Here is a 23,341-nt window from a genome sequence, read left to right as displayed (position 1 = left end):
ACACACCCTGTAGTACAAGTAGGGTCTAGTAAGTACATTCAGTGCAACATAGAACCCTTTGCCAACAACTGAATTACTTAAATGTTAAATCAGGAATGTAAACAAAGAGAAATAAAGAGGTTAGTGTAATTTTGCTATTTGAAAAAGTTAAGTGAATATTGTAATGTGGTGTGACGTTTTCTCAACACTACTGAAATATACAATACATTTAATACATATTCAAAAATATTTTTAATAACCCATCCATCAACAAATCTATCCCCAGTCCAGGCAATTCAATCTCTTTGGATATCAAAACTCCTGTAAACTACAATAGATTCTCTGTCAGTTATATAGTTTCATCTTAATTAGTGTTTGTTTGTGATCATTGCAAACCACATTTCCAGAAATATAGAAATACAACATTTTGCAGCACTGGATGTTGGAATATAAATGATAATTATGGCAAATTGTGTAAAAATAAACAAAAATCTAGACAGATCTTTGCCTTTAAGGCGTCTCAACACGTCCCAGACTCCAGAGAGGAGGCAGTGCTTCACAGTTAGAGCAGAACAAGACTCTGAACACAGTCTGACTTCAAAATACATTTAAAATGTTTTCCAGCTGGTGTTAATGCGCATAAAACTAAGTTCCGCATATGAAAATGTTAAGATAAAGACTTGCATATAACTGCGTAAAACACACAATCATAACCTCTCATCAAAGCCTCTAAACACTGGGATGAGGTCGTCAGTGTCGAGCGGATTTACAGATTTTGTCGTACACCTCTGGGAAAGCTTCTTTACAGCCCAGCTCCTGTCTCAGTTTGTGATACAGCTGTCCGTCAAACATCTCCCAAAACTCTTCTCGCTCCATGTACACGTCTGCGTACAACATTTGGAACCTGCAGGGTGCAGAGTGACAGGAAACACATGAGCGTAAAGCGACACGAGGAGGCACCGCACATGTTACTGTATAGAATTTCGGCCCTGGTCTTCAGTTTGGACGATGGTGACATTAAACATTCTTCAGCTCTGAGCTAAAGTGCAGGAGCGGCCTAAAGGTCAGTGAAGCATGAGTGGTAGAAGTGGGTGAGCAGGGTTTGTCCCTCCCTCATTACCTACACTTTGGTGCCCTTCATCAAGGTAACCCACTCCAATCGCTCCATTGAATCTGCTTATTACTCATGCATCAACAAACCCACTGAATAATGTCAAACTCCTTCAGTAATAATCAATGTGCACTTAAAGCCATGCAGATTTTAAAAGTGCTCCACTAACTGTTGGGGTTAGATGCTTAGAAAATGAGTGAAATGCATTTTGTTTTAAAGCATTCTTTCTGAATTTAGAGCCGTATTTGAGTCGTACCCGTGCACGTCTCTGACAAACTTCTCCAGCTGACGCGTTGAGGCTTTGGCTTCAAAATGTTTGACTTGCGGTTCCCCGTACGCCCCGATGTCCACATACAGCTCCTCCTCTTGACCCTTTGGGTGAACCATGCCTCTGCCTGCAGGTAACAGGAAGGGACACAGCCAGAGAGGGTAAACCTGGAACAACACAAACAAAGGAGTGAACTACAGGTGATGACAGCAGGAAACAACAGTGCTGACGTGTGTGTGTGTGTCAGGATGTGTCGTACATGGATGTCCTGGTGGAAGTGTGTGATGGCAGCCTGCAGATGCTTCATAGGCACCAGCATGTCCTGGACCACGTGGTGCTGCTCGTACAGCTGTCGGATGGTCTCCCCTTGGGTGAGCTTCAACAGAGAGATTTTAGGGGGAACCATCCACCCAAAAATCCAGCGGAACACAGGGTTGTTGCCAAATGGAATGATATCCTGGAGGAAAGAGGCAAAAACACACAAGCTCAGTGGTGTCCCTCTGCAGCAAAACACACAATGTGGCTTTCACTTCCTGCTTTCCTTCTCAAGCATCTTTCTCTCCAGATAAGCAAAACTACTTTGGAACAAACAAGGAAGACCCAAAAGCCCAAAGGTGGAAGCTCCTGTAGACATCTGTCAAACCGACTGTATGCATAATTCATCACAACATTTACTGTTACGGAAAACAAAGGATGCCCCACTCACTAATGGCTAATGGTGTGTGTGTGTGTGTGTGTGTGTGTGTGTGTGTGTGTGTGTGTGTGTGTGTGTGTGTGTGTGTGTGTGTGTGTGTGTGTGCGCAAGAGAAAGAAAGCATTAGAGTATAAGAGTGCAAAGGGCTGGTAAGATGATGACGAGGGAAAACATGACAGATACACAATGTACTCATTCTACAGGAACATGTGTGTGTGTGTGTGTGTGTACCTGAAGCTCCCAGAAGATGCTGCGTGTGTGTCGGTGATAGTATTGTCTCAGTGGAATGTATTCCACTCCGCTGTGGTCGCCTTTCAGGTAGCTTGCCACATGTTTGAAGAACCAGGGTTTGAAATGCAGACCGATTCTGTTGATCTGGTTTGAAACAAACAAACACACAAACAAACTATAGTTATAAAGTCATAACTGCTGATTGCTGCAGGTTCGTCACCCCTGGCCCAAACCAACTCTAATAACATTTCATACACACTCAATATGGCCCCAAACACACTCCTAAACACTTTTTTTTTGGGGCCAGACACTTTTCATTTTCAGTCATATTTTGCTGTCGTTTTTGAATGGGAGTCTATAGGAGCACCCTGAAGGAAGTAAGATAAAGAGTCCAAATAAACTCTACTAACATTCTGGGGGCCAATAACAGCACGGCGCCAAGTTTCAGACCTGTGGCTGAAGCTGTTTTCAAAACCCTAACCCTAACCCTAACTCCAGCCTTAACCCTCACCTACTTTCACCAGTTTATTAGGTGGGGGAAAAAAGTTCAGGCAAAAGCTGTACCAATCAACTTGAAATGGCCTGAAACACGCTCCTAAACACTTCCTGGAGGAATTTTGTTTTTTTTAGGCCAGACACTTCATTTCGCTGTCGTTTTTGAATGGGAGTCTATGGCAGCACCCTGAAGGAAGTGAGATAAAGAGTCCAAATCAACTTTACTAACAATCTGGGGGCCAATAACAGCACAGCCCCAAGTTTCAGACCTGTAGCTCAAGCCCTTTTCAAAACCCTAACCCTAGCTCCAGTACTAACCTCTACCCACTGCCATTTTTCAAATGCAGTCAATGGGCGCACCCTGACTCAATTCTTCTTCCTCTAATGCAGAATTGCTCATAATTTAACTTAATTTGGTTGGCTGTTTTAGAAAGCACACACACACACACACACGCACACACACCTTATCAGGCTCGGCGTGATCCACCATGGTTCCAGTCATGATGACAGCCGTGTCCAGGCTGTACTGGAGACCCTCCACAAAGGTGTTCTCTCTGTTCTCAGACGCCTGGGCGAAGCGTTGGCAGATGTTCTCCAGCCCTCTGACGGGCTCGTACTGCAGCTTCACCCACGGCTTAGCGGGGACGATCTTCACCTCAGCCGCAACCAGGAAGCCCAGAGTTCCACAGGACCAAGGGACGGCGTGGAACAGATCAGAGTTCTCCTCCTGAGAAACCACAAACAAAGATATTTTCAAAGTCATCTCTTCTCTTCTCCTTGCTTTTCGTTGATTGTTGACTCTTTTACATTCAAACAAATCTATGACATCATAAACCACACTTCATGTCACACCTCACTCGTTCTCGTTGCTCACCTCTGTGCAGCGAACTAAGCTGCCGTCGGCCAGAACCAGCTCAAAGGCAACACATATGTGCTGAAACAGGCCGTAAATGTGAGAGGACGACTCGATGCCTGTGCCCATCACCAAGCCACCTGAGACACACAGAGTAAAAGAGATGGAAGCTAATGTGCACTGATTCAATTCAATTCAATTTCTTCCCAGGTGAGAGACACACACACACACACTCACACACACACACACACACACACACACACACACACACACACACATAAGCAGAGAGTGTTTTGCAGCCGTGGAATGGGCGTGCACAGAGTTGAAGATAAACCAATGTGCAGCCTCCAGATGGGAAAACATTGGATTGTTGATGCAGAGTTTACATCATCAGGAAGTCCATTATGAAAGCTGATCCTGGGTTTCTTCCAGCACCGCAGCCATTTCCTCCCAGTTTCGCCTTTGGAGCTACAACATCAATCCTCTAACGCGATTAGAGAAGTCGCTGAAGCTCCAAACAGGAAACAGTGATAGACGGAGGAGGGGGAGGGGATGGGGGAGGCGGGGGAGGGGGGAGGGAGTGATGCTGCTCCACATCACCAAACATCATCACTGCCTCTCTGAGTGCGGCGGATGCTGATGGAGCTGTTTGTGTGTCTTGTGTGCACCGTGATGATGATTCCCCAGGAACTAATCAAACGCACCCACAGTGAGGTCATCCAGCTCAGGCAGCACAGGCAGAGTCCAGCCAATAGAGTTGAGCAGAGCAGTCACCTGACCCATGTTGGCCAGCGGCTCCACGCGCAAAACCTAAACACGGGGAACAACGACAACTGTGACAACTCTTCATGTTATTATGATCTTATTATCCATTTATATGGGATTCAGTTATTGATTATCATTCAGTTATCATTTTCAGAGTTATTCCAGTCTTTGGATGAGGTATCAATGTAATGACCTCATTAAACACACACACACACGCGCGCGCACACACACACACACACACACACACACACACACACACACACACACACACACACACACACACACACACACACACACACACACACACACACACACACACACACACACACACACACACACACACACACACACACACACACACACTTTTTGCTGATGCCTCTTTTTAAAGTTCAATCAAACAAATATAAACGGATGGACATTTGTTTTCTAGACTTTTGGTAAAAGTCTCTGTGTGTGTGTGTGTGTGTGTGTGTGTGTGTGTGTGTGTGTGTGTGTGTGTGTGTGTGTGATGTCTCCTCCTACCTGCCTCTCAGTGTCCACCTCCAGGATGTCCATCATGTTGATCATGATGTTCTTGTGCGTCTTCTTGTACTTCCCCACCCTGAGAGAGACGGTGAGCCAGCCGGGCCGACCCGTGCACATGAAGCTCTTACCGCCCTCCTTCTTCCACTCACGCACCTGAAACAGGTCAGAGTGATTAATGCAGGGAGGAAGAGACATACAGGAAAGACGAGATAAGAGTCCCATCGGTCCACCCATCAGGGTAAACTTTCCCACAGGGTGATCAGGTTCATTCTTCTGTGGAGAACCTGTGAAGTGTGTAGACTTAATAATGTTTGAAGTCTCTTTCTCTCTCGCTCTTTAATACACACTTTTACATTCCTATCCTTTCTGAATTTTAAGCCAAATCATCAACAAATCAGTTTCTCGTCATCATAGGAGAAACAAACACATGTTTATCTTTGTGGATAAAGTTAAGATCACTTGTAATATTGTCTACAGGAGAACACACAGTTTTATTAGCTGCTTGTTTTAGAATGCATCAGATTCTGTTAGTGGTTATGAAACGCCTCAGTCGTGTCAAATAGACTTTAAACATTTGCCAACACACAGATTATCCCACAGATCAGGACTGTTACCCCATCTGTGTTTATGGTTCGTTCACCTTAGGCCTCTTTGACACTCAGTCAGACGTTTGTAACGATAGGCAGTCCTGTTATTATCAGTTTCAAATAGATTCTATGTATGACAGTAAATCTAATCTACTGCTTTATTCTGCTTTGGCGTGTGTATTTATTTCATCAAGTTCTTCCACTTCTGGCACTAACAAACTAAACTTGGTGTCTAAGTAACTCATATCTTGGGAATGTTCCTCTGCTGCAGAAACACTTCACACACACACACACACACACACACCAAACACACACACACACACACACACACACACACACACACACACACACACACACACACAGCATGCGCTCATATCATCCATAAGTCACATTTTTACAGCACAATATTCTCACTCGTAACTTTTGTCAGCGAGTTCTTCACTACCCAGGATTCCTTCTGCTAATTTTACGATCATGTGGTTGTAAACTTGTGACAACTTAACTGTGATACCTTATCATCTTGAACAAGCCACGTAAAAGTGAGTGTGTGCAGTTACACTTTTATTCGATTCCTATGATTTGTGATTACACGTGTTATTAAAACCATTGAGCTGCAGATATGAGCATGAACAGGTTGCACACACACAAACACACACAAACACACACACAGACACAGACAGACACACACACACACACACACACACACACACACACACACACACACTTGATGATGCTCACCTGTCTCTGGATGTCTCGGACTCGCTGATCGTGCAGCTTTGGCGCTGAACACATTTTAAAAATGAGCCAAGACCGAACATAATAATAAATATCAAATATGACGGAGAGCGGCAGCAGGAACAAACACACAAATATCCACCTCTGATGAACGATCACGTAATCTAGACCTTTGACTTTGATCCACAGCAGAAACAAAACGACGACGCCACCTAAATACAGGAGGGTATCCATGATTTCTGGAAGGATCTGATCAGAAACGCATAAAATCTTACGCTAACCTTTTATTAGCTCAACGCCGCTATACGAGGTGGAAATGTGGGGAGAAAGTCCTGTAAGCTCCGCCCGCGCGCTGATAGGTGACTGGGGCTAGGTAGCCTGTAAGCCCCGCCTGCTCTCCACACCGATTGGTCAAAAGTACAAGGAGCTGAGACCGAGTCCTCGAAAGCTTCGTGCTGATTGGTGAAATCCGTAAATGTGGGCGCGTCTCGAGTCGTAGCCTCTGCGGTCTAGTCCAATCAAAACGCAGAAGGTCTGTCACACCACCCGTCCCGCACCCGAGGCTCTGTGACAACATGCGGTTGAGAAACAGAGGAAAAGAGTAGAGTAGAATAGAGTAGAATAGAACAGAATAGAATAGACTAGAATAGACTAGAATAGACACGAGGATACTGACATACTCACATTACTAACCACACACACCTTCACAGGGAAAACCTAGGAGCAAAGACAACATGACCATTATTGTTAATCAATCAAAAATTAAAGTATTTCTGGGATACATTGAAACATTTTAAAGCTTTAATAATTCCCGTCATAGAACTGCAGTCAGCAAATGGCCTCAGTCCCAGTGGACATTAAAATGCTCCAGTGGTTGGTTACAGGAAATCCAAGAGTAAACAATATCAAAATGAACCATCAACATTTGCCATATTCATTCCCTATTCTGGTACACAAACAGCATAAAAATAGCATTTCAGGGTTTCTGTTTGGAGCAGTGGTTGAAACTCTGCCCCCTCTAAAAATGAATTATTCAGACTTATTGAGAGTCTAAGTTTGTGTGCCGGAGGTCGCTGCTTCATAATGCGAGCGATGTGATTGGCCTGTGGATAAACTTCACATCTGATCAGATTTTGATAGCAGGTCAATGTCAGAGATACATTTTATATTTGTTTATAGTTTAGACAAATTGCAAGGTCTCTCCCTTTCTCTCTCTGTTTTGCTCTCTCTCTCATGCACGGACACACACACACACGCTCATGCACGGACGGACACACACACACACACACACAGACACAGGGATAAAGTGGTACCCTTCAGACACATTAGACAGGGAGGGTGGGGCAGTAAAGATTTCTTAATGGGCTCTGTCGTCCTCTGGTCCATCTGGCTTGATGATAGCACAAAGCAAGCTCACGTATGCCCTGATGCGCATCAGTGCCTTAATTTCCCTTTATTTTCTAAGAAACCATACATTTATTACTTTTAAACAGGATCAAGAGATCACCAGAGGATAAGGAGTTACACATGGACTACCATTAGCTTCTTTTCATCAACATGGGACATGGGAATCATGGAGAAAATCAATAATATACAGGTAGTGTTTATTTGTTTTATTGTGATTTATTTCTGGAAGTGTAAATGATCTGTCCGTGTGGTCACAGCACACATGGGGAGCACACACACCGTGGGGTTGTGTAGCCGGTGCGCCTGAGTGACTGACACTATCACAGCCTCCCCTTTTTAGTCGTATCTGGTTGCATTTTCGCTCTGGGAGCAAGGATGCCTTCCCTGCATCATGGAGCGATCTTCATCGGAGCCTTCCTCATAGTGACGGGGGGCTCCACAGCCTTCCTGGCCTTGTCCCAGAGCCGGCTGCAGGCGTTCTCCCTGTGCTGTGTGGTGCTGGGGGCAGTCATGCTGATTCTAGGGCTATTTTGGGCCATGAACAGCAAAGGTCCTGTCAACTACAACCACGGTGAGCTCAGTGGAGAGTGTCCACATTATCCATACAACGACTACCCCAACTTCAGCAGCCACGCTCTCTTCACTCCCCCGGGGAGCCGCTTCCCAGAGTCTCAGTCGGTGTTCCTGCCTCGGTAAGAATGATATTCAGATTAAATATTCATACTGTTTCTATTTTACAATGTTCAGTCAATACATGTAAACATGAGCAATCTCCTCCTGAAGGAAACCAAGACTCACAGCCCCGATACCAACCAGTCTGTTATAGAATTTCAAAATCAATAACAGAAAATTAATTATACTCATATTGAATAGAGCTAACATCTCCCTGGTGTAACTTTACACTTTGTGTTACTTTATATCTTGATGGCGTCACTGCTTGATCTCTAATTTTGATCATTCTGACGCCTCAGATAATGATCCAGGCAGGAGAGAGCGTCTATTCTTATTCTAACACACTTGAGATGAAACTAGTGGGATCCAGTTTGCAGGTTTTTACTTGAACCAAAACCTTCAACAGCTGATTCTTTCCTCCAGTTGAATGTAACTGGTGTAGGCTGTAGTTCCTGCACGAGGCTTTTAATGGCACAACATTGCAGCATTATTGATGGCCGAGTCGTCTATTATACCTTTCTGAAAGCCATTTCCTGTATTTGGCAGGGAACAGCTTTTAACAGCCCATCTAGCATTTGATCTATGCAATAAAGCTCCACATGGAGGATTTATTCATTTGTATGATGGCGTCTCTCTTCACATGACACATCACTGTCCTTCCTGTTTCCTTGTGTCTAGGCCTCATGAGCGTCACAGGCACGGTACTCACGGTGAGGAATTCGACTACCCACCCATGGATCCCGGGGGTTTCAGTCCAACTCCTCACCCTCCTCCATGGTTGGGTCCTCCTCCTCCATATGAGGTCGCCATCAAGACCACATGCAGCTCCACACACCTGCGGCGTGCTTACTCGGACACACACCTGGCATCAGAGCCGCTCTTTGGACGGTCCAGAGAGATCAGCTTTGAGGTGTGACGCCCTGTATCTGTCCGTCAGATTGACGGACGGACACACTGACGCTGGTGTATCAAACTTTTGCAGCATGCGCATTTCTGATGTTGACCACTAGGTCTTAGCATGTTTTAAAGAACATAGTACAAATGTAAGCATCAACATAAGGTGTCTTTAAAATGGCCGTCAGGAACGTTACTGAGTATCTTGGCATAGATATAACAGGTGATTCAAATTGTATGGGAAGGATCTGATAACATTCTTCCACAGAGAAATTCCCTCATTTAGCATTTTGGAGATAATAGTGGAAAATTCCTTGCTTCAGATTTTCCTCTGACTCCTCATTGGGATCAAATCTGGTGCCTGTAGAGGACCTGGAATCAGTTTACTTTGTTTGTCCTTCCCAGTAAACAGTCCAGGACCCCCTGGGGGGCACTGTCATCCTGCAGGAATCCATGACACGCTTCAGGTTGGGCATGATGACTCATAATGGCTCTGCTGGAGATGTATTGGTGTTTACAGGGAGAGTCCTGTTAGGAGTTTAGTGAACATAAACCAGGGCACAAATATGTACACAACATCCTAACAGAGGCTCAGAGGAAACCTGCGCTCAGGCCCGTGTGCCCCATGTGTGCTCGTCTGCTCGTAGAGGGGGAGAGGAGCGGGAGGGGTGGCTCATCTGACCATCAGAGTTTTTCCACTGCTGACTGGATCGTTTCAGTTGGAGTAATACGATGTAACCATATTGTCATAACCATGATATCCACCTTTAAAGGATCATACAAGTGAGTTTTTATTTGTTTGCAATATGAAAACCACCCTGCAGGAATCTCTCCAGCATGTTCAGGTGAATCTGGGAAATCTAACATTCCCGGGAGAGGAACACCTGGAATACCACATCATCAAACATGGATGCTGCCATTAAGGTCATTTGAATTTGGTAACTCTTTGTCCACTCTGTGTCAAGTTTAAAAACACAAGAAAGAAACAACAAGGAAGAAATTCCAAGGATTAGATTTGATTAACTTTCCTTGGATACCATGACCAAGATGACAAATTCCAATAATGATTCCAATATGTGGTATTCATGATCTTCACATAATGTAATGAATAGAATTTGGAAGAGTTGGGCGAGTTGCTCTATAAACCACATGTCAGCATCGATCAACATGAAAACTTCATTGCCAATGATGTAAAAACACACGTTTGACCCTATAGGCTGTCAGCTGTGTTCCTTTCCGTCCTCTGGATTCATTCTGAAGCATTGCAGAGTCACAGCTGGACGCTTTAGCAGCTCTTTCCATTCTTTAAAACTCACAGGTCTGCATTCCTCCGTCAGTTTGGAGGACAACATGACCAAGCTGGTCCGCTCAGCATTTACACATGACCCGGAATGTTCTAGGATATCAGCTTCACTTCTGTGGAAACTTAAGCTTTGGATATGCTATGTATCATCATTTTTCAAAGGTTTGTCCTGAATTTAAATGCAGGTGCTGGATTATTATCTCCCTTTTAGAACGCATTACTTCTGCAATCAAGACGAATCCCACTGCCTTCATAAGCTCTAAAGGGGTTTGCTGCTTTAGACTGAACCTTTAGAGATGAGCACAGATATCCACAGCGTGATCTTTGACAGCACAAAGACGACCGACTCACCGGCTTTGACCGGCCTGAACAACAAGCTGCTGCAATACAGGAATGAAAGAAATCAGCACAGGACAGCAGATCTGCTCAACTAGCCTTTTTCTACTGTACTTCTGAATATGCATGCGTCTCAGATCCTCCCTGTGTTCCTCTTGGCTCCTCCTGGAGAATCCTGCAACATGTTTTCAATCACTACGAGTGCCTGTATTCTACTTTACTTAATAAAATAATTAAGGACGCACACGCAGACTCCTTTGTCTTCTTAATGAGTAAGGGGGACTTCAGAGAAGACAGCAGGTCAATACATCGTCTAGAATTGATGACAGTGTTGCGGCAGACGTGCTTGAAGGCATCGCTGCTCTTACATTCGATTCAAATCAGACAAATGCGAATGAGACCCTCATTCATGCTCTCATCTCATCGCCACACGCAGAGTTGTTTACGGCCTGTGTGTCTTTGGACTGTGGGAGAAAACCCACAGAGACTTCCTGTCCTTATCACTTTCAACCAAGAAAGTGCCCCGCTACATGTGACACACAAAACAGAGGCTTTACTTCATGACTGGATGGAATCAAACCAGAGGGGAAATGAGTCAACAGATTAAACCCCATATTTCCCATCATTTGCAGCATGTGCTTTCATAAATCCGCTCATTGAGACTTTAAATGGGGATATAAACAAAAGTAGGTCACACGAACTTTGATATTGACCCGTCTGAGCTCACGCACAAGAATCACAGCTATGAATCCACTCATTTCCTCTGCTCTGCCTCCTGGCTGAGGGCCAGGAAGCACAGCGAGCAGGGATCTGGATCCCCCGGCTCAGTCTGGCAGGGCTCAGAGTTTATCAGGAGTAAAAACTGAGATCAGTCAGTAAATCTCCCTTTGTGCAAACAGCTTTCCCAAACTGGAGCAGGCTGACATTGTTCAGACCCGCAGCCCGCCCTGCCCCTCGGCTCCTCGTCACAGAAAGGAGAAGAAAAAAACCCCAGAGAAAACCCCTCCTCATAAAAACACACACACACACACACACACTTCCTCACACTGTCTGTGGGTCTGTGGAAAGATGAGAACCAAACAGTGCCCAGCCCACATGCGACACCGACCCAGACCCGACAACACGTCCAGCTCCGATCCACCGATCTGCCCCTTAGGAACAAAAGAGAGGAGCAGAAAGTGAAACGGACACGGAGACTCTGGGGCTAAGAGGCTGAGAGGCTGAGAGGATCTCAGGCTGAGAGGCTGAGAGGCTGAAGCTCAGCAGCTCACTTCCACTCACGGACACGGACGAGGTTTGTTTGCTACGCGTGAGTCAGCGGGATCGAACACGGGCATCATGAGGGAGGTGAAGGCTGATGAAGAGGAGAGGAGAGCGACGATTCCCCGCTAAAGTCGCTCTCTCAGGTACACAAACACGCAAACACACACGCGCAAACACACACTCACGCGCAAACCCACACACACACCTCTCCTCTCCCCCTGCAGAGCGATGCCGTTTCCGCAGGGCGTGCTGTTCTGCCTGGGCCTGGTGCTGATCGTGGTCGGGGTGGTCGTGGCCCTGGGTCATGGTCTGTCCCTGCCCCTGTTCGGACTCGGGCTCGTCATGGCTCTGGGGGGCGTGGGGCTGCTGGTCACTGGTTTCTGCATGGCCATGAAGAATCTCCAGGTGGCGGTGCCGGGACATTTCCTCCTGCACCCACGCACTGGGACGCGCTTCAGCCCACGGCAGGCCGTGGCCATACAAAGGTAACACACACACACACACACACACACACACACACACACACACGGATCATCATGCTAAGAGGTCCCATACACACCCAAAACCTGCAAACATGTACAATAACATTATTGGTAATCATCATTAATCGATCGTGATGGTGATTATAACAACAACAGGCCAACAGTGATGTCATCAGTCTGAGCCTCAGCTGCACACACAGCTTAGAACAACACACACACACACACACACACACACACACACACACACACACACACACACACACACACACACACACACACACACACACACACACAGGAAACAGACCTGGAGGCACATGTGGGTAAACCTAAAGCATAGTAACCATAGCACACGCGCTATGCTAACCATAGCAACGCTGCTTTCACCAGCTGAAGAGTCATTTTTGTTTTTAGGGCCGATGTTTGGTGATTGGGTTTAATCCCAAAGCAGCCTGGCTCCATGTCAGCATTCTCCATGGAGCATTAGGAGTTGGCATTCTTAAATTAAGCGTATTAGGATTATAGATGTTTGTTGAAAGTAAACATCTCTGCTTTATGTCTGTTCACACTGTAAACATTGGAGTTAAGCTTCCTACATCTCAAGTACTCATGGTAGCTTTATGCTTTTGATGTATGGCAGCTTTACCTTCATCATCCTGTAAAGACCTTTGAAACCTTGTTTTTGAGATCCTCTAAATTATTCATTCATTCATTCAATGATCTCTTTGTCTGCAGCAAAGCTTTGGATCTTTATCACTGTCATCACAATGTCGTTATTGTTGGATTATTATCGGGACATGACTGGATTTTATCCATCATTAAATATTGATAATGGTCTCAAAGATACAGTATCATTCAGGCTTTCACACACACACACACACACACACACACACACACACACACACACACACACAGTCCTCTCTTTTGAAATGATCCAACAGGTACGTTGATAAAGTGGCAGGATTGATGATAAAGTGGTTAGGGTTTTGTAGAAGGTCACTGAGCAAACAGCCACACACACACACACACACACACACACACACACACACACACACACACACACACACACACACACACACACACACACACACACACACACACACACACACACACACACACACACACACACGGCTGACAGAGCTCCGCTGGCATCGTCTGAGGTAATCTACGATATATCCCCAGAATTTAAACAAGAAGTGATCTGCTCATCGTCCAGCCAAAGAAGGAGAGAGACCAGTTTCCATCATCCACTCTTTTTCTCCCAGCAGACACTGCAAACATTAGCGTGCCATCTGTATCCCTGAATATCAGATGTGAGCACGGCTCTTATCTCACACAGTAATGTGGAAATCACACACACAACACACACACACACACGCTTCCTGTTGATTCCTATTGGTTCTCTCCTCAGGAGGTTGGACATGATTCGTCGGGAGATGTCGTCAGACTCTGTGAGCACCAGACCAGAGCCTGAACCCTCCATCCCCTCCACCCCACCACCTTGGACTATGGAGCCTCCTCCATCCTATGACACAGTGATGAAGAGCCAGGAAGTCTGTGACCAGATTTGAATGAAACCAGTCACACCTGCACCCCTGTGTCCGTGCCTTCGTCTTCAGGTCTCAGCATGAAGCATGATAAAGTAAAGGTGAACTTGCTGTACAGGCCTGCTCTGTGCCTTAAAACAGCCACTCTGAACCGAAACAGACTGTAAGGAGGACAAGGAGACCGCCTGCTCGCATGGACTGAAGCCCAGCATGGCTTAGTGCTGCATTCGAGGGATTTTGGAAATTCTGAAATACCAATTTCACAACTTTGAAATTGCAATGACCCATATACAACTTTGTAAACTGGTAAAATGGCGTCTAAGCTGATAAGTGTTAGAGAAAACCTCAGGGGAAAACAACCTGATGTGTTTCTGTTCTTCTTCTCACAGATCAGAGAATGTCTAAAAAACAATTCTATGCATTTCTTTCTTTAAAAGAACAAAAGCAGCATTTGCGACTGTCAGCACGGCCATGGTTATACTTCCGTTTTTGGTCGTTTGCACTTGAATGCACCGGATTCATATGCAACTATTTGGTAAATACTACATTCCAACATACACATGAACGCAGCGTGAGTGATGGATTTGAAGGCGTTAAGCTGTAATGATCAACACAACTTTGCATTACTCATCAATCCTTTCTCGAGACCAATATTCTGTATGTTTTTGTCACTTTAAATAGGAAATGTTATAATGTATAGGGAACTGCATTTTGTATTTTCAAAATTGCCAAACTTGTTGCCTACAGAAATGCATCCCTTAAGACCAAAGTAACCCAAAGTGTCTGAAATGCCCTGAAAGTTTTTTTAGTCCTCATTAGTAAGAGTTGTGATTCTGTGTTCTGCAGCGATAGTCGTGCAGAAAATCACCAAAGAAGTGCGACTCTTACCTGTCATAAGATAGAAATGATTGACAAATGGCTGTGCTGTGCTTGAATCTCGGGCTGGCTAATGCCTGACACAACTGTCCAATCAGAACAGAGCATGGGGCTCTTAAAGAGACAGTACCTAAGATGAGCAGATATGTTAGGGTTTTTGCACATTAAAGCATTGGAAGGGTTCTGAAATAGAGCCATAAATGAAAACATCACTCAAATCTGTATATTATGTCCCCTTCAATGACATCATAGACACCATGTTAGGACAAATCCAGAGTTTCCTTGGCCCGCAGTGTGGTGAAGTAGAAGGACTCCCCTCGTACGCAGCTACACTTTATCTGCCTGTTCTAACTTTTCACAAGATGTATCGACAACTTGTTCCAAAAGCAAAGTGCCTTAATCATTGCCAGCACAGTGTCAACAGTACAGCTGTGTCCTACCAGGTCTGTGTGCAGTGTTTGAAAGAATGTCCAGTGTTTTATGTTGTGATGTGGCTCTAACGCCGTTAATGAACAGCTATGCAGCTCTCTGTGGGTGGTTGTGCGCTTGGAAACAAATAGTTTCTTTGAAAGAGAGATGCCTGAAAGGAAAGAGAAGCAAAATGTATAACTTTGTAAAAGTATAAGTCGCTTCCAAGCTGTAAAGACAATGTACAACATTAAATGTGCAGGAAATGCAGAATGTGAATGATGTGAAGCAGCTGAGTGCCAAACCTCCTTTTTGCCAGCAGCTTGAGGCAAGGTGACCTATCAAGAGACCACACACACACACACACACACACACACACACACACACACACACACACACACACACACACACACACACACACACACACACACACACACACACACAGCTGCAATCTTAGACCCGACCTGACCAAGCTGTCTGCAGGCTGTAATAGGCAGCAGAGTGGAACCTTGACTAAGTTTCCTCCACCTTCACCTTCAGGCCTTGACACTGAACACCACATCACAACCCACAAAAGCCTCACCCACACACACACACACACAGGTCAGTTTCAAGTCCCTATTACACAAGTGTATCCGGTCTGCAGGAGCGGGACCCCCAGGAGCCAGCGGTGTTTCTACTCTGAAGGGTGACTGTGAGATGGTGGAGGGGAAACCGTACAGATATGGATTGATAGCAGCCGGGCTGTGTGTGGTCGCGCTCGGCCTCTTCATCATGATTCAGGAGCGACCGCACATCTACGCCACAATGTGCGTCCTGGGTGTCACCATGATGGGCGTCGGGACGGCGTGGAGCCTGTGCCAGTGTTATCCCAAGGTAGGTGAAGCTGGTGTGTGATGGAGAGGAAGACAAACAAAGTAATGACTGCCATGCAGAAATGGAATTGGAGATACAGTGAGTGTGTGTATGTGTGTGGTTGTCAGGTTGTGATTCTGGATTCTGGAGAAAAGGCAGACAGAGTGTGTACATCACATGAAGCACAACAGCAGAGGTACTATCTTAAACACACACACACACACACACACACACACACACAGCCATAATGGCCCTCTGTCAATTAGTCCTTAATGACTCCCTGTGGTGTGTGTGTGTGTGTGTGTGTGTGTGTGTGTCCATCTCAGGATGCTCAGCGTTGTCCAGTGGGCGGACAGGAGACAGGAGCAGTGTAATGGCTCTAATAACCTGTAGATACTAATTATATTGTCTGCACAGCAAAATTAATGATCTCATAATGGAGTGGCGATGGCAACACAGCACTGGGGGGCGGCGGGGGGGAGAGAGAGAAGGAAAAGAGAAGTAGAAGAAGAACGTTGACTTGAAAATATAAAGCAGCTGGGAAATGGACAGAGGAAGTGAATAAGTAACAAACTCCACTCAGTCACACTCTTTTCTTACATCTCAACCTCCAGCCAGAATGAAGCTGTGCCAGGATCTGTTATCCACAAACCCATCAGCAGACTGGACTCTGCAGCCGAGACCGGCCTCTGTCACAGCTGCCCCACGCTCAACATGGTGTGATGGAGAGAGGTCAGAGGTCAGGGTGGGCCACACATCAACCACATAACATGGGCAGACCACCACGCTGCACACATGGGCAGTGAACGCATCACCTTGATGCTTTTAGGAGCCTCCTCCTTCTGGACGACAGGATCAGGTCCTCTTAATTTCCTGTCTTCTCATAATCTGAAAGATCTGCCACATGTTTATGTCTTTGAATTGATAATATCTGCTCCATCATCTTGGCTGACGCATATGTATATCCATGGCAATATCTATGGCTTTGCCTCGGATGGACTCAGGTAGCATCACACATCCTGTTATAGCAGAGACACTTTCAGCCTGCGAGGTATCAACAACTTGGCTGTAGCTGTTGGAAATGTGATGAGATAGACACAAATAATAAATGAAAGAACGTCATTCAAGCAATGAATGGTTCAATTTGTTATTTGAAGATTTAATCTGCTGCTGCCGGGAAATGAATGAGCTTTCACCCAACGGAGAGAACAGAGACAGTGACTGAAAACACACACGCATTCAGTTCACCAGCTGATAGTGAAACATCCTCACTTTAACTTCTGCTTAATGTGATTATGAGTCCTGGGTCACGCTCTGTCTCACGTGTATCTATTCCATTAATTCCTTACCTTTTCGGCACAATGGGACCTTCGCGTACATTTGTCCTGCTGCGGCTCCGTGTGATTTGAGACAAAACCTTGTTTGCACTGCCCCCTGGTGGACACAGAGGGGAAACAGCAGAAGTTGCATTAGTTAGAGGTTGAATTGGATGTATTACACATCTGAGAGGTCCTCAGTCATCCAGGTCTGGTTATTGAAGGAAAGTTAATGTTAGGCAACTGGACTTGATAGTAAAGACTTGAACCTCTCACCTCTAAAGCTTCTTCAGTTCTGGGTCCAGGATTTATCCTCTGTGGAGTCGTAGTCCGGGTCGTTGAGACTCCTGACAGAAATGTAACCGCCTATGATCCAACAGTGACAGAAGAGTGGTGGCCTTTATCATTATAGTACACTATATACATACTGAGGAGAGTAATGGAGGTTATTAAAGCCCTGTCCTGAGCATCATAACACAACAGCACTTTACCTCTAACGTGGTTTCTCACTGGTAACCTGTGAAGTCAATACATCAACACGTGTGCAGGATCATAACTGAGGACACAGCAGGAGGCATCAACACGGAGCTCTGGCTCTTTCTGTCTGCATCAGAGGGCCAACAGCCAAAACTCAATGTTACAGACACAACATGAGTGAAAACAGGCAGCAGCTTCCTCTCTGTGTTGTTTTCATGGAGCTTTCATTAGTTTGTGGTCGTTGATGTGAGGAATGTGGGGGAAAAAGGAGTTTTAAAATTTAACATTATCACTGAATTATACTAAAGCTCAATGCGCATGCACACACACCAAACACACACACACACATTTCTCTCATGCTCTTCTTTTTTCATTCATACTTTCCATCTCTGTCTCTCTCTCACTCACACAGAGAGAAAGAGAGGGAGAAAGAGTGAGAGTGAATGTGTGTGTGTGTGTGAGAGAGACATTCAGTTATTGGTTTGCGTGTCTGAACGCATCTCCACTCTGTTTACACATGCAAATATGATGATGTGTGTTGTTGAAGCACAATAAGAACTTCATCAGAACTACAAACTCGCAAACATCAAGAGAGTGAGGTGAAGAGAGAGAGGAGAGTGACATGCGGGGGTTACAGCGTGCGTGCGTGCGTGCGTGTGTGTGTGTGTGTGAGTGGGGGTTATGAAACATGACTCCGCCACCTTCAGAGTAGAGAGGTGTTTTTAACGGAGCAGAATCATTCGATACAAAAGCGGTGGCGTGAGCCCCGGTGACGTCACCAGGCCCCGCCTTCAATTATGAGAATCAATTGTCGAATGTTTTGTGTGTCAGAATCAGACCAACAGACCAACCAAACCAGACACACCAACACACACACCGAGACATCTGAGAACCATTTAACTCCCACAGCCCGACCTGTGGATCAGTGGATCAGTGGTTCTGTGGATCAGTGCGTGAGTTCGCAGCGACACTGTGACTGTTACTCTGAGTGGGAAGCATCCAGGAGCGGGTCTCAACCATGCGCCGCGGCTCAGCCTGGGTCGGATGGGCGCTGTGTGTGTGCGCATCTCTGGCTGCCGGCGCACAGGACCGCGCAGAGGACCAGGAGCCGGTGGAGGATCTGATTCACGGGGAACCCGAGGCTGGACCAGAACCCGGAGCGGAACCTGCTGCTGAACTCCTCAGGTGCAACAAGGTATCTGTCAAGTTCCTCATCTTCTCTGCGCAGACAGAAAGGAGGATCATTGATCTGAAATATTAATATTTGATCAATGGAGGATTCTCAGTCGCTTTGTCTGGTTTAAGAATAAATAAATGATCATAAATCCTCCTGGAGGCTCAAGAGACAAAATGTAATGAGATAAATTATTAAAGAGGAATCACAAAGCAAAACATCTATAAACAATTAAAATGGATTATAATCATTGTTCTTATTAATAAGATGCAGTTTGATACATCATCATCATCATCATCATTATTATTATTCATCCTCGTCACAGCCCTTATAACTGCAATAATAATAAAAATAATAGATATTTATCAATTTATTCTTTCCCTTTTTTACTTTAAATGTAACTGAGTGAATTAATGTGAAAATAAAAGTGTGCTGTACATTGTAATGTTTTCCTTTATGTTCATCATCAGACACACACACTTACTGAACATCCAAACTCCACCCTGTCTTATTGTGACTCCATCTGGTCCTTGTCCTCCAGGCATCATGGCAGATTCCAGGTCAGTACCTGCTGGTGCTGCGTTCAGGGACACATGACATCCAGGCCCAGAGGAGCATCAGCAGGCTGCGAGCCAGAGCAGCCAGGAGGGGCTCCCAGCTGGAGATCCTCCAGACCTTCTCTGGAGCCGTCCACGGCTTCCTGATGAAGATGAGCAGTGACATCCTGCACCTGGTAGCTCCTCATCTTCACCTCCTGCTGGTGATGATTTACACGGATTCACGCGTTTCCTTCACATGAACTCACTGTGTGTGTGTGTGTGTGTGTGTGTGTGTGTGTGTGTGTGTGTGTGTGTGTGTGTGTGTTTCCCTGCCAGGCACTGAAGCTTCCTTATGTTCATTACATAGAGGAGGACTCTTCCATCTTTGCTCAGAGCGCCCCCTGGAACCTTCAGAGGTTACTGCATCCTCAACATGACACTGAAACTTACACACCACCTAGTAAGTCTCTCTCGCTCTCACACACACACACGCACACACTGCACAGTATTAAGTTCCATATTTAGACTCCTCTTGTGGTCTCTAGATGATGGTGGGATGGCACAGGTCTATCTGATGGATGGCAGTGTTCAAACCTTGCACCGAGAGGTCGAAGGTCGTGTCCTCGTCACAGACTTCAGTAACGTCCCTGAGGAGGACGGCGTCAGAGTCCACAGACAGGTCACACACACACACACACACACACACACACACACACACACACACACACACACACACACACACACACACACACACACACACACACACACACACACACACACACACACACACACACACACACACATAGAGAGGATAAAGCCGTCACACCTGTTCCCCTCACTGTTCCCCTTCCTGTCCTCAGACCAGTCAGTGTGACAGTCACGGCACACATGTGGCCGGGGTCGTGAGCGGGTCGGACTCTGGTGTTGCGAGGGGAGCCAGTCTGAACCTGGTCCGGGTGCTGAACTGTCAGGGGAAGGGGACCGTATCAGGAGCTGTGGCAGGTTAGTACTGAACTTCTGTAATCTGTTCATCTCAGTTGTCAGGACCTCTTCTTCTACTCCTCTGTCTTAACGTTCCCTCTGTACTCTCAGGTATGGAGTACATCCGAGCAGCTCTCCTGGCCCGTCCGGAGGTGGCCGTGGTCGTCTTGCTGCCCTTCATCGGCGGCCTCAGCCGGTCTTTAAACGCAGCCAGTCGGGCCTTGGTGGCTGAAGGAGCTGTGGTCATCGCGGCTGCAGGGAACTTCAGAGACGACGCCTGCCTCTTCTCTCCTGCCTCAGAGCCTGAGGTCTCTCTCTCTCACCTACATGAACGCTTTAACAACAGTCATCCAGAGCACTGATGACATCACCTTGTGTGTCTGCAGGTCATCACGGTGGGGGCAGTGAACGCAGCAGATAAGCTCATGTCTGTGGGCGCCGGGGGGACAAACTTCGGCCGCTGCGTCGATCTGTTTGCACCGGGGGATGACATCGTGAGCGCCAGCAGTGACTGCAACACCTGCTTCACCTCCCACAGTGGAACCTCCCAGGCTGCTGCCCACGCTGCTGGTATGCCTGACACACACACTCACACACACACACACACACACACACACACACACACACACAGATTAGGAGTTGATGTGATGTGTTTGTTTCCCATTTGCAGGTGTTGCCGCGGTGATCCTGTCCTCCGGTCGCTCCATGTCACCTTTGCAGGTTCTCCACACGATGCTGCGTTACTCCGTCGCCAACACCATCAACTTTCTCTCTCTGCCAGAAAGGCAGCATCTCTCCACGCCGAACCTGGTGGCGGCCCTGCCTCCTGCTACGGCGCCCAACAGCACCAGTTAGTGACACCAACACACACTGGCATCACAAACAGGATGTGCACCTGGTTCACGCTGTTAAGCTGCGTATTGATGTTTATGCGTAGATGAGGAGCTTCTGTGTCGCTCGGTGTGGTCGGAGAGGTCAGGGGTCACGAGCGGCGACAGGGCGGTCAGTCTCTGTCGTCGCGGTGAGGAGATGATGGGCTGCAGCAGCTACGCACCTGACGGTGTGCGCTCGGGTGAAACAATCACAGTGAGTTCAGCAGGACGTCAGCATCAATAACAAAGCTTTCACCTGAGGCGTGTGTGTGTGTGTGTGTGAAGCTGACAAACTCTGTGCTCCACAGGAGAACAAAGGGAAGATGAAGTGTGTGGCCCACAACGGCCCGGGGGGTAAAGGTGTGTACGCCGTGGCCCGTTGCTGTGCGATAAGCGGTCTGCGTTGCCAGGTCAGCGGCAGCCCTCAGCCGGGCCGAGACGCAGAGTGTGGAGACCCGCAACATCACCTGACTGGTAGGTGAACTCAGTCTGCACCTTCATCACTGACAGGATTCAATACACACCTGGGATGTGGGTGGACTTGCAAGGCCATCATTAGTCTGTTCTAGTTGCCATGGTAACACAGGTTTGATGAAATAAAAGTGTACAAACGTATCTCACCTCCTACAGGTGAGATTACAGTGGGGCTAGAAAATAAACCTTTATATTCTGTATCAGTGTGAAAGTAAGAATAAATCATTCTATATCAACTTAATCTAAACATCGTGCTGTTAAATATGAAATGGTCCTCTGTTGTTGATCACTAACACACAGCTGATGTACCTAATAGGTTGTGTGTCTCAGTTCCCTGCTGAGATCTCGTCTGACTCTCGTCCTCGTCACGGCGATGGGAGACGCTGCGTGACGAGCGACGGGGCGACGTCACACGCCGTCTGCTGCAGCGCTCCGGCTCTGGAATGTCACCTGTTGGAAAACATCTCCACTCACAGTCAGCAGGTGAATGTTGTCTCATCTAAAGAAAGTGTGTGTGTGTGTGACATTGATGTGCTGACCTGAATCCTGTCCCGTCCCTGCTGCTCTGCTAGGTGGACGTCTCCTGTCCTTCCGGCTGGACTTTGACGGATTGCACCGCAGCCTCACGGGGTTCCGCTATCTTGGGTCCAGTTGCTAAGGGCAACAGTTGCCTGGTCCGCAGTGCCACAGGGGTGGAGGAGGCAGCTGGCATCGCCGTCTGCTGTCGCATCAAACCCCAGCAGCAGCAGCAGCAGCAGCCTGCAGCTTCTCACTGAGCCACAACGTTTCATTTCTCTAATGTACTGATGTCATCTTTGTCTCTGATGGACTTTAATCCACATTAGAGATGCGAGGCCGAGCTTCCCCTTTAGGATTTGGTGAAGTTATAGTCATAAATATAGAAACTGTGTTGATGCTTCATGCTTACAGATGTCGCCTCATCCATCTTTGTACTGTTGTCCATTTGAAAGTGTAAACCAGATATAGTTTGTGAAACGTGACGAATATTTTTGTAACACATTTACAATAAAATGTTTTCATAAAGATCTGCTCTGATCTGTTTACAGCAGTTACACACTAAACTACACTCACGTGCTTGATCCAAGTGAAGTGAAGCGTAAAGTGTTTAGGGTTTAACTCTTAAATGTATTTATATAAGTGCAAAATGAAGACAGGACATACTAGCGTTTGAAGACATAATGCAGCCATTGAGGACATCTTTATA

The 23,341-nt window shown here is 46.4% G+C and overlaps 4 protein-coding genes across 4 annotated transcripts; 3 read left to right on the top strand and 1 right to left on the bottom strand.

Moving 5' to 3' along the window:
* Window positions 1-218: 218 nt before the first annotated feature.
* On the bottom strand, window positions 219-6,587 carry dhcr24 (24-dehydrocholesterol reductase). Its single transcript, XM_076153543.1, has 9 exons — window positions 6,247-6,587; window positions 4,919-5,074; window positions 4,336-4,441; window positions 3,653-3,771; window positions 3,242-3,505; window positions 2,284-2,427; window positions 1,618-1,815; window positions 1,347-1,525; window positions 219-883 (listed from the first exon to the last, which is right to left on the bottom strand). The coding sequence occupies exons 1-9, from the start codon at window positions 6,475-6,477 to the stop codon at window positions 730-732; spliced, it is 1,551 nt and encodes a 516-aa protein (XP_076009658.1). The 5' UTR covers window positions 6,478-6,587; the 3' UTR covers window positions 219-729.
* Window positions 6,588-8,025: 1,438 nt separating this feature from the next.
* Window positions 8,026-9,467, top strand: LOC143002651 (uncharacterized). Its single transcript, XM_076152856.1, has 2 exons — window positions 8,026-8,336; window positions 9,001-9,467. The coding sequence occupies exons 1-2, from the start codon at window positions 8,026-8,028 to the stop codon at window positions 9,236-9,238; spliced, it is 549 nt and encodes a 182-aa protein (XP_076008971.1). The 3' UTR covers window positions 9,239-9,467.
* A 2,409-nt stretch (window positions 9,468-11,876) lies between these two features.
* Window positions 11,877-15,864, top strand: LOC143003097 (uncharacterized). Its single transcript, XM_076153602.1, has 3 exons — window positions 11,877-12,261; window positions 12,343-12,603; window positions 14,009-15,864. The coding sequence occupies exons 2-3, from the start codon at window positions 12,347-12,349 to the stop codon at window positions 14,166-14,168; spliced, it is 417 nt and encodes a 138-aa protein (XP_076009717.1). The 5' UTR covers window positions 11,877-12,261; window positions 12,343-12,346; the 3' UTR covers window positions 14,169-15,864.
* Window positions 15,865-18,926: 3,062 nt separating this feature from the next.
* On the top strand, window positions 18,927-23,121 carry pcsk9 (proprotein convertase subtilisin/kexin type 9). Its single transcript, XM_076153601.1, has 12 exons — window positions 18,927-19,271; window positions 19,792-19,983; window positions 20,126-20,249; window positions 20,335-20,468; window positions 20,650-20,791; window positions 20,882-21,078; window positions 21,157-21,340; window positions 21,441-21,620; window positions 21,708-21,856; window positions 21,951-22,116; window positions 22,433-22,599; window positions 22,689-23,121. Exons 1-12 carry the CDS (start codon window positions 19,095-19,097, stop codon window positions 22,890-22,892), a joined length of 2,016 nt encoding a protein of 671 aa, XP_076009716.1. The 5' UTR covers window positions 18,927-19,094; the 3' UTR covers window positions 22,893-23,121.
* The last annotated feature ends 220 nt before the right edge of the window (window positions 23,122-23,341 follow it).

The sequence above is a fragment of the Genypterus blacodes genome, unplaced genomic scaffold (genome assembly GCF_046128005.1).
Source record: "Genypterus blacodes isolate CSIRO-AG114 ecotype Tasmania unplaced genomic scaffold, CSIRO-AGI_Gbla_v1 ptg000058l_1, whole genome shotgun sequence".
Taxonomy (NCBI): domain Eukaryota; kingdom Metazoa; phylum Chordata; class Actinopteri; order Ophidiiformes; family Ophidiidae; genus Genypterus; species Genypterus blacodes.
The sequence above is the reverse complement of the archived record's forward strand: the minus strand, read 5'-3'. Positions and strand labels throughout refer to the sequence as shown.

Excerpts from the sequence above, each read along its gene's own strand:
- pcsk9 (XM_076153601.1), top strand. The coding sequence starts at position 19,095 with ATGCGCCGCGGCTCAGCCTGGGTCGGATGGGCGCTGTGTGTGTGCGCA. Across the intron at positions 20,250-20,334 it reads TGAAACTTACACACCACCTA|ATGATGGTGGGATGGCACAG; the intron begins GTAAGTCTCTCT and ends TGTGGTCTCTAG. Across the intron at positions 21,857-21,950 it reads GCTCGGGTGAAACAATCACA|GAGAACAAAGGGAAGATGAA; the intron begins GTGAGTTCAGCA and ends TGTGCTCCACAG.
- LOC143002651 (XM_076152856.1), top strand. The coding sequence starts at position 8,026 with ATGCCTTCCCTGCATCATGGAGCGATCTTCATCGGAGCCTTCCTCATA. Across the intron at positions 8,337-9,000 it reads GAGTCTCAGTCGGTGTTCCT|GCCTCATGAGCGTCACAGGC; the intron begins GCCTCGGTAAGA and ends CCTTGTGTCTAG.
- LOC143003097 (XM_076153602.1), top strand. The coding sequence starts at position 12,347 with ATGCCGTTTCCGCAGGGCGTGCTGTTCTGCCTGGGCCTGGTGCTGATC. Across the intron at positions 12,604-14,008 it reads CAGGCCGTGGCCATACAAAG|GAGGTTGGACATGATTCGTC; the intron begins GTAACACACACA and ends TTCTCTCCTCAG.
- dhcr24 (XM_076153543.1), bottom strand. The coding sequence starts at position 6,477 with ATGGATACCCTCCTGTATTTAGGTGGCGTCGTCGTTTTGTTTCTGCTG. Across the intron at positions 2,428-3,241 it reads ATCACGCCGAGCCTGATAAG|ATCAACAGAATCGGTCTGCA; the intron begins GTGTGTGTGCGT and ends GTTTCAAACCAG. Across the intron at positions 884-1,346 it reads TTTGTCAGAGACGTGCACGG|GTTCCAAATGTTGTACGCAG; the intron begins GTACGACTCAAA and ends TGCACCCTGCAG.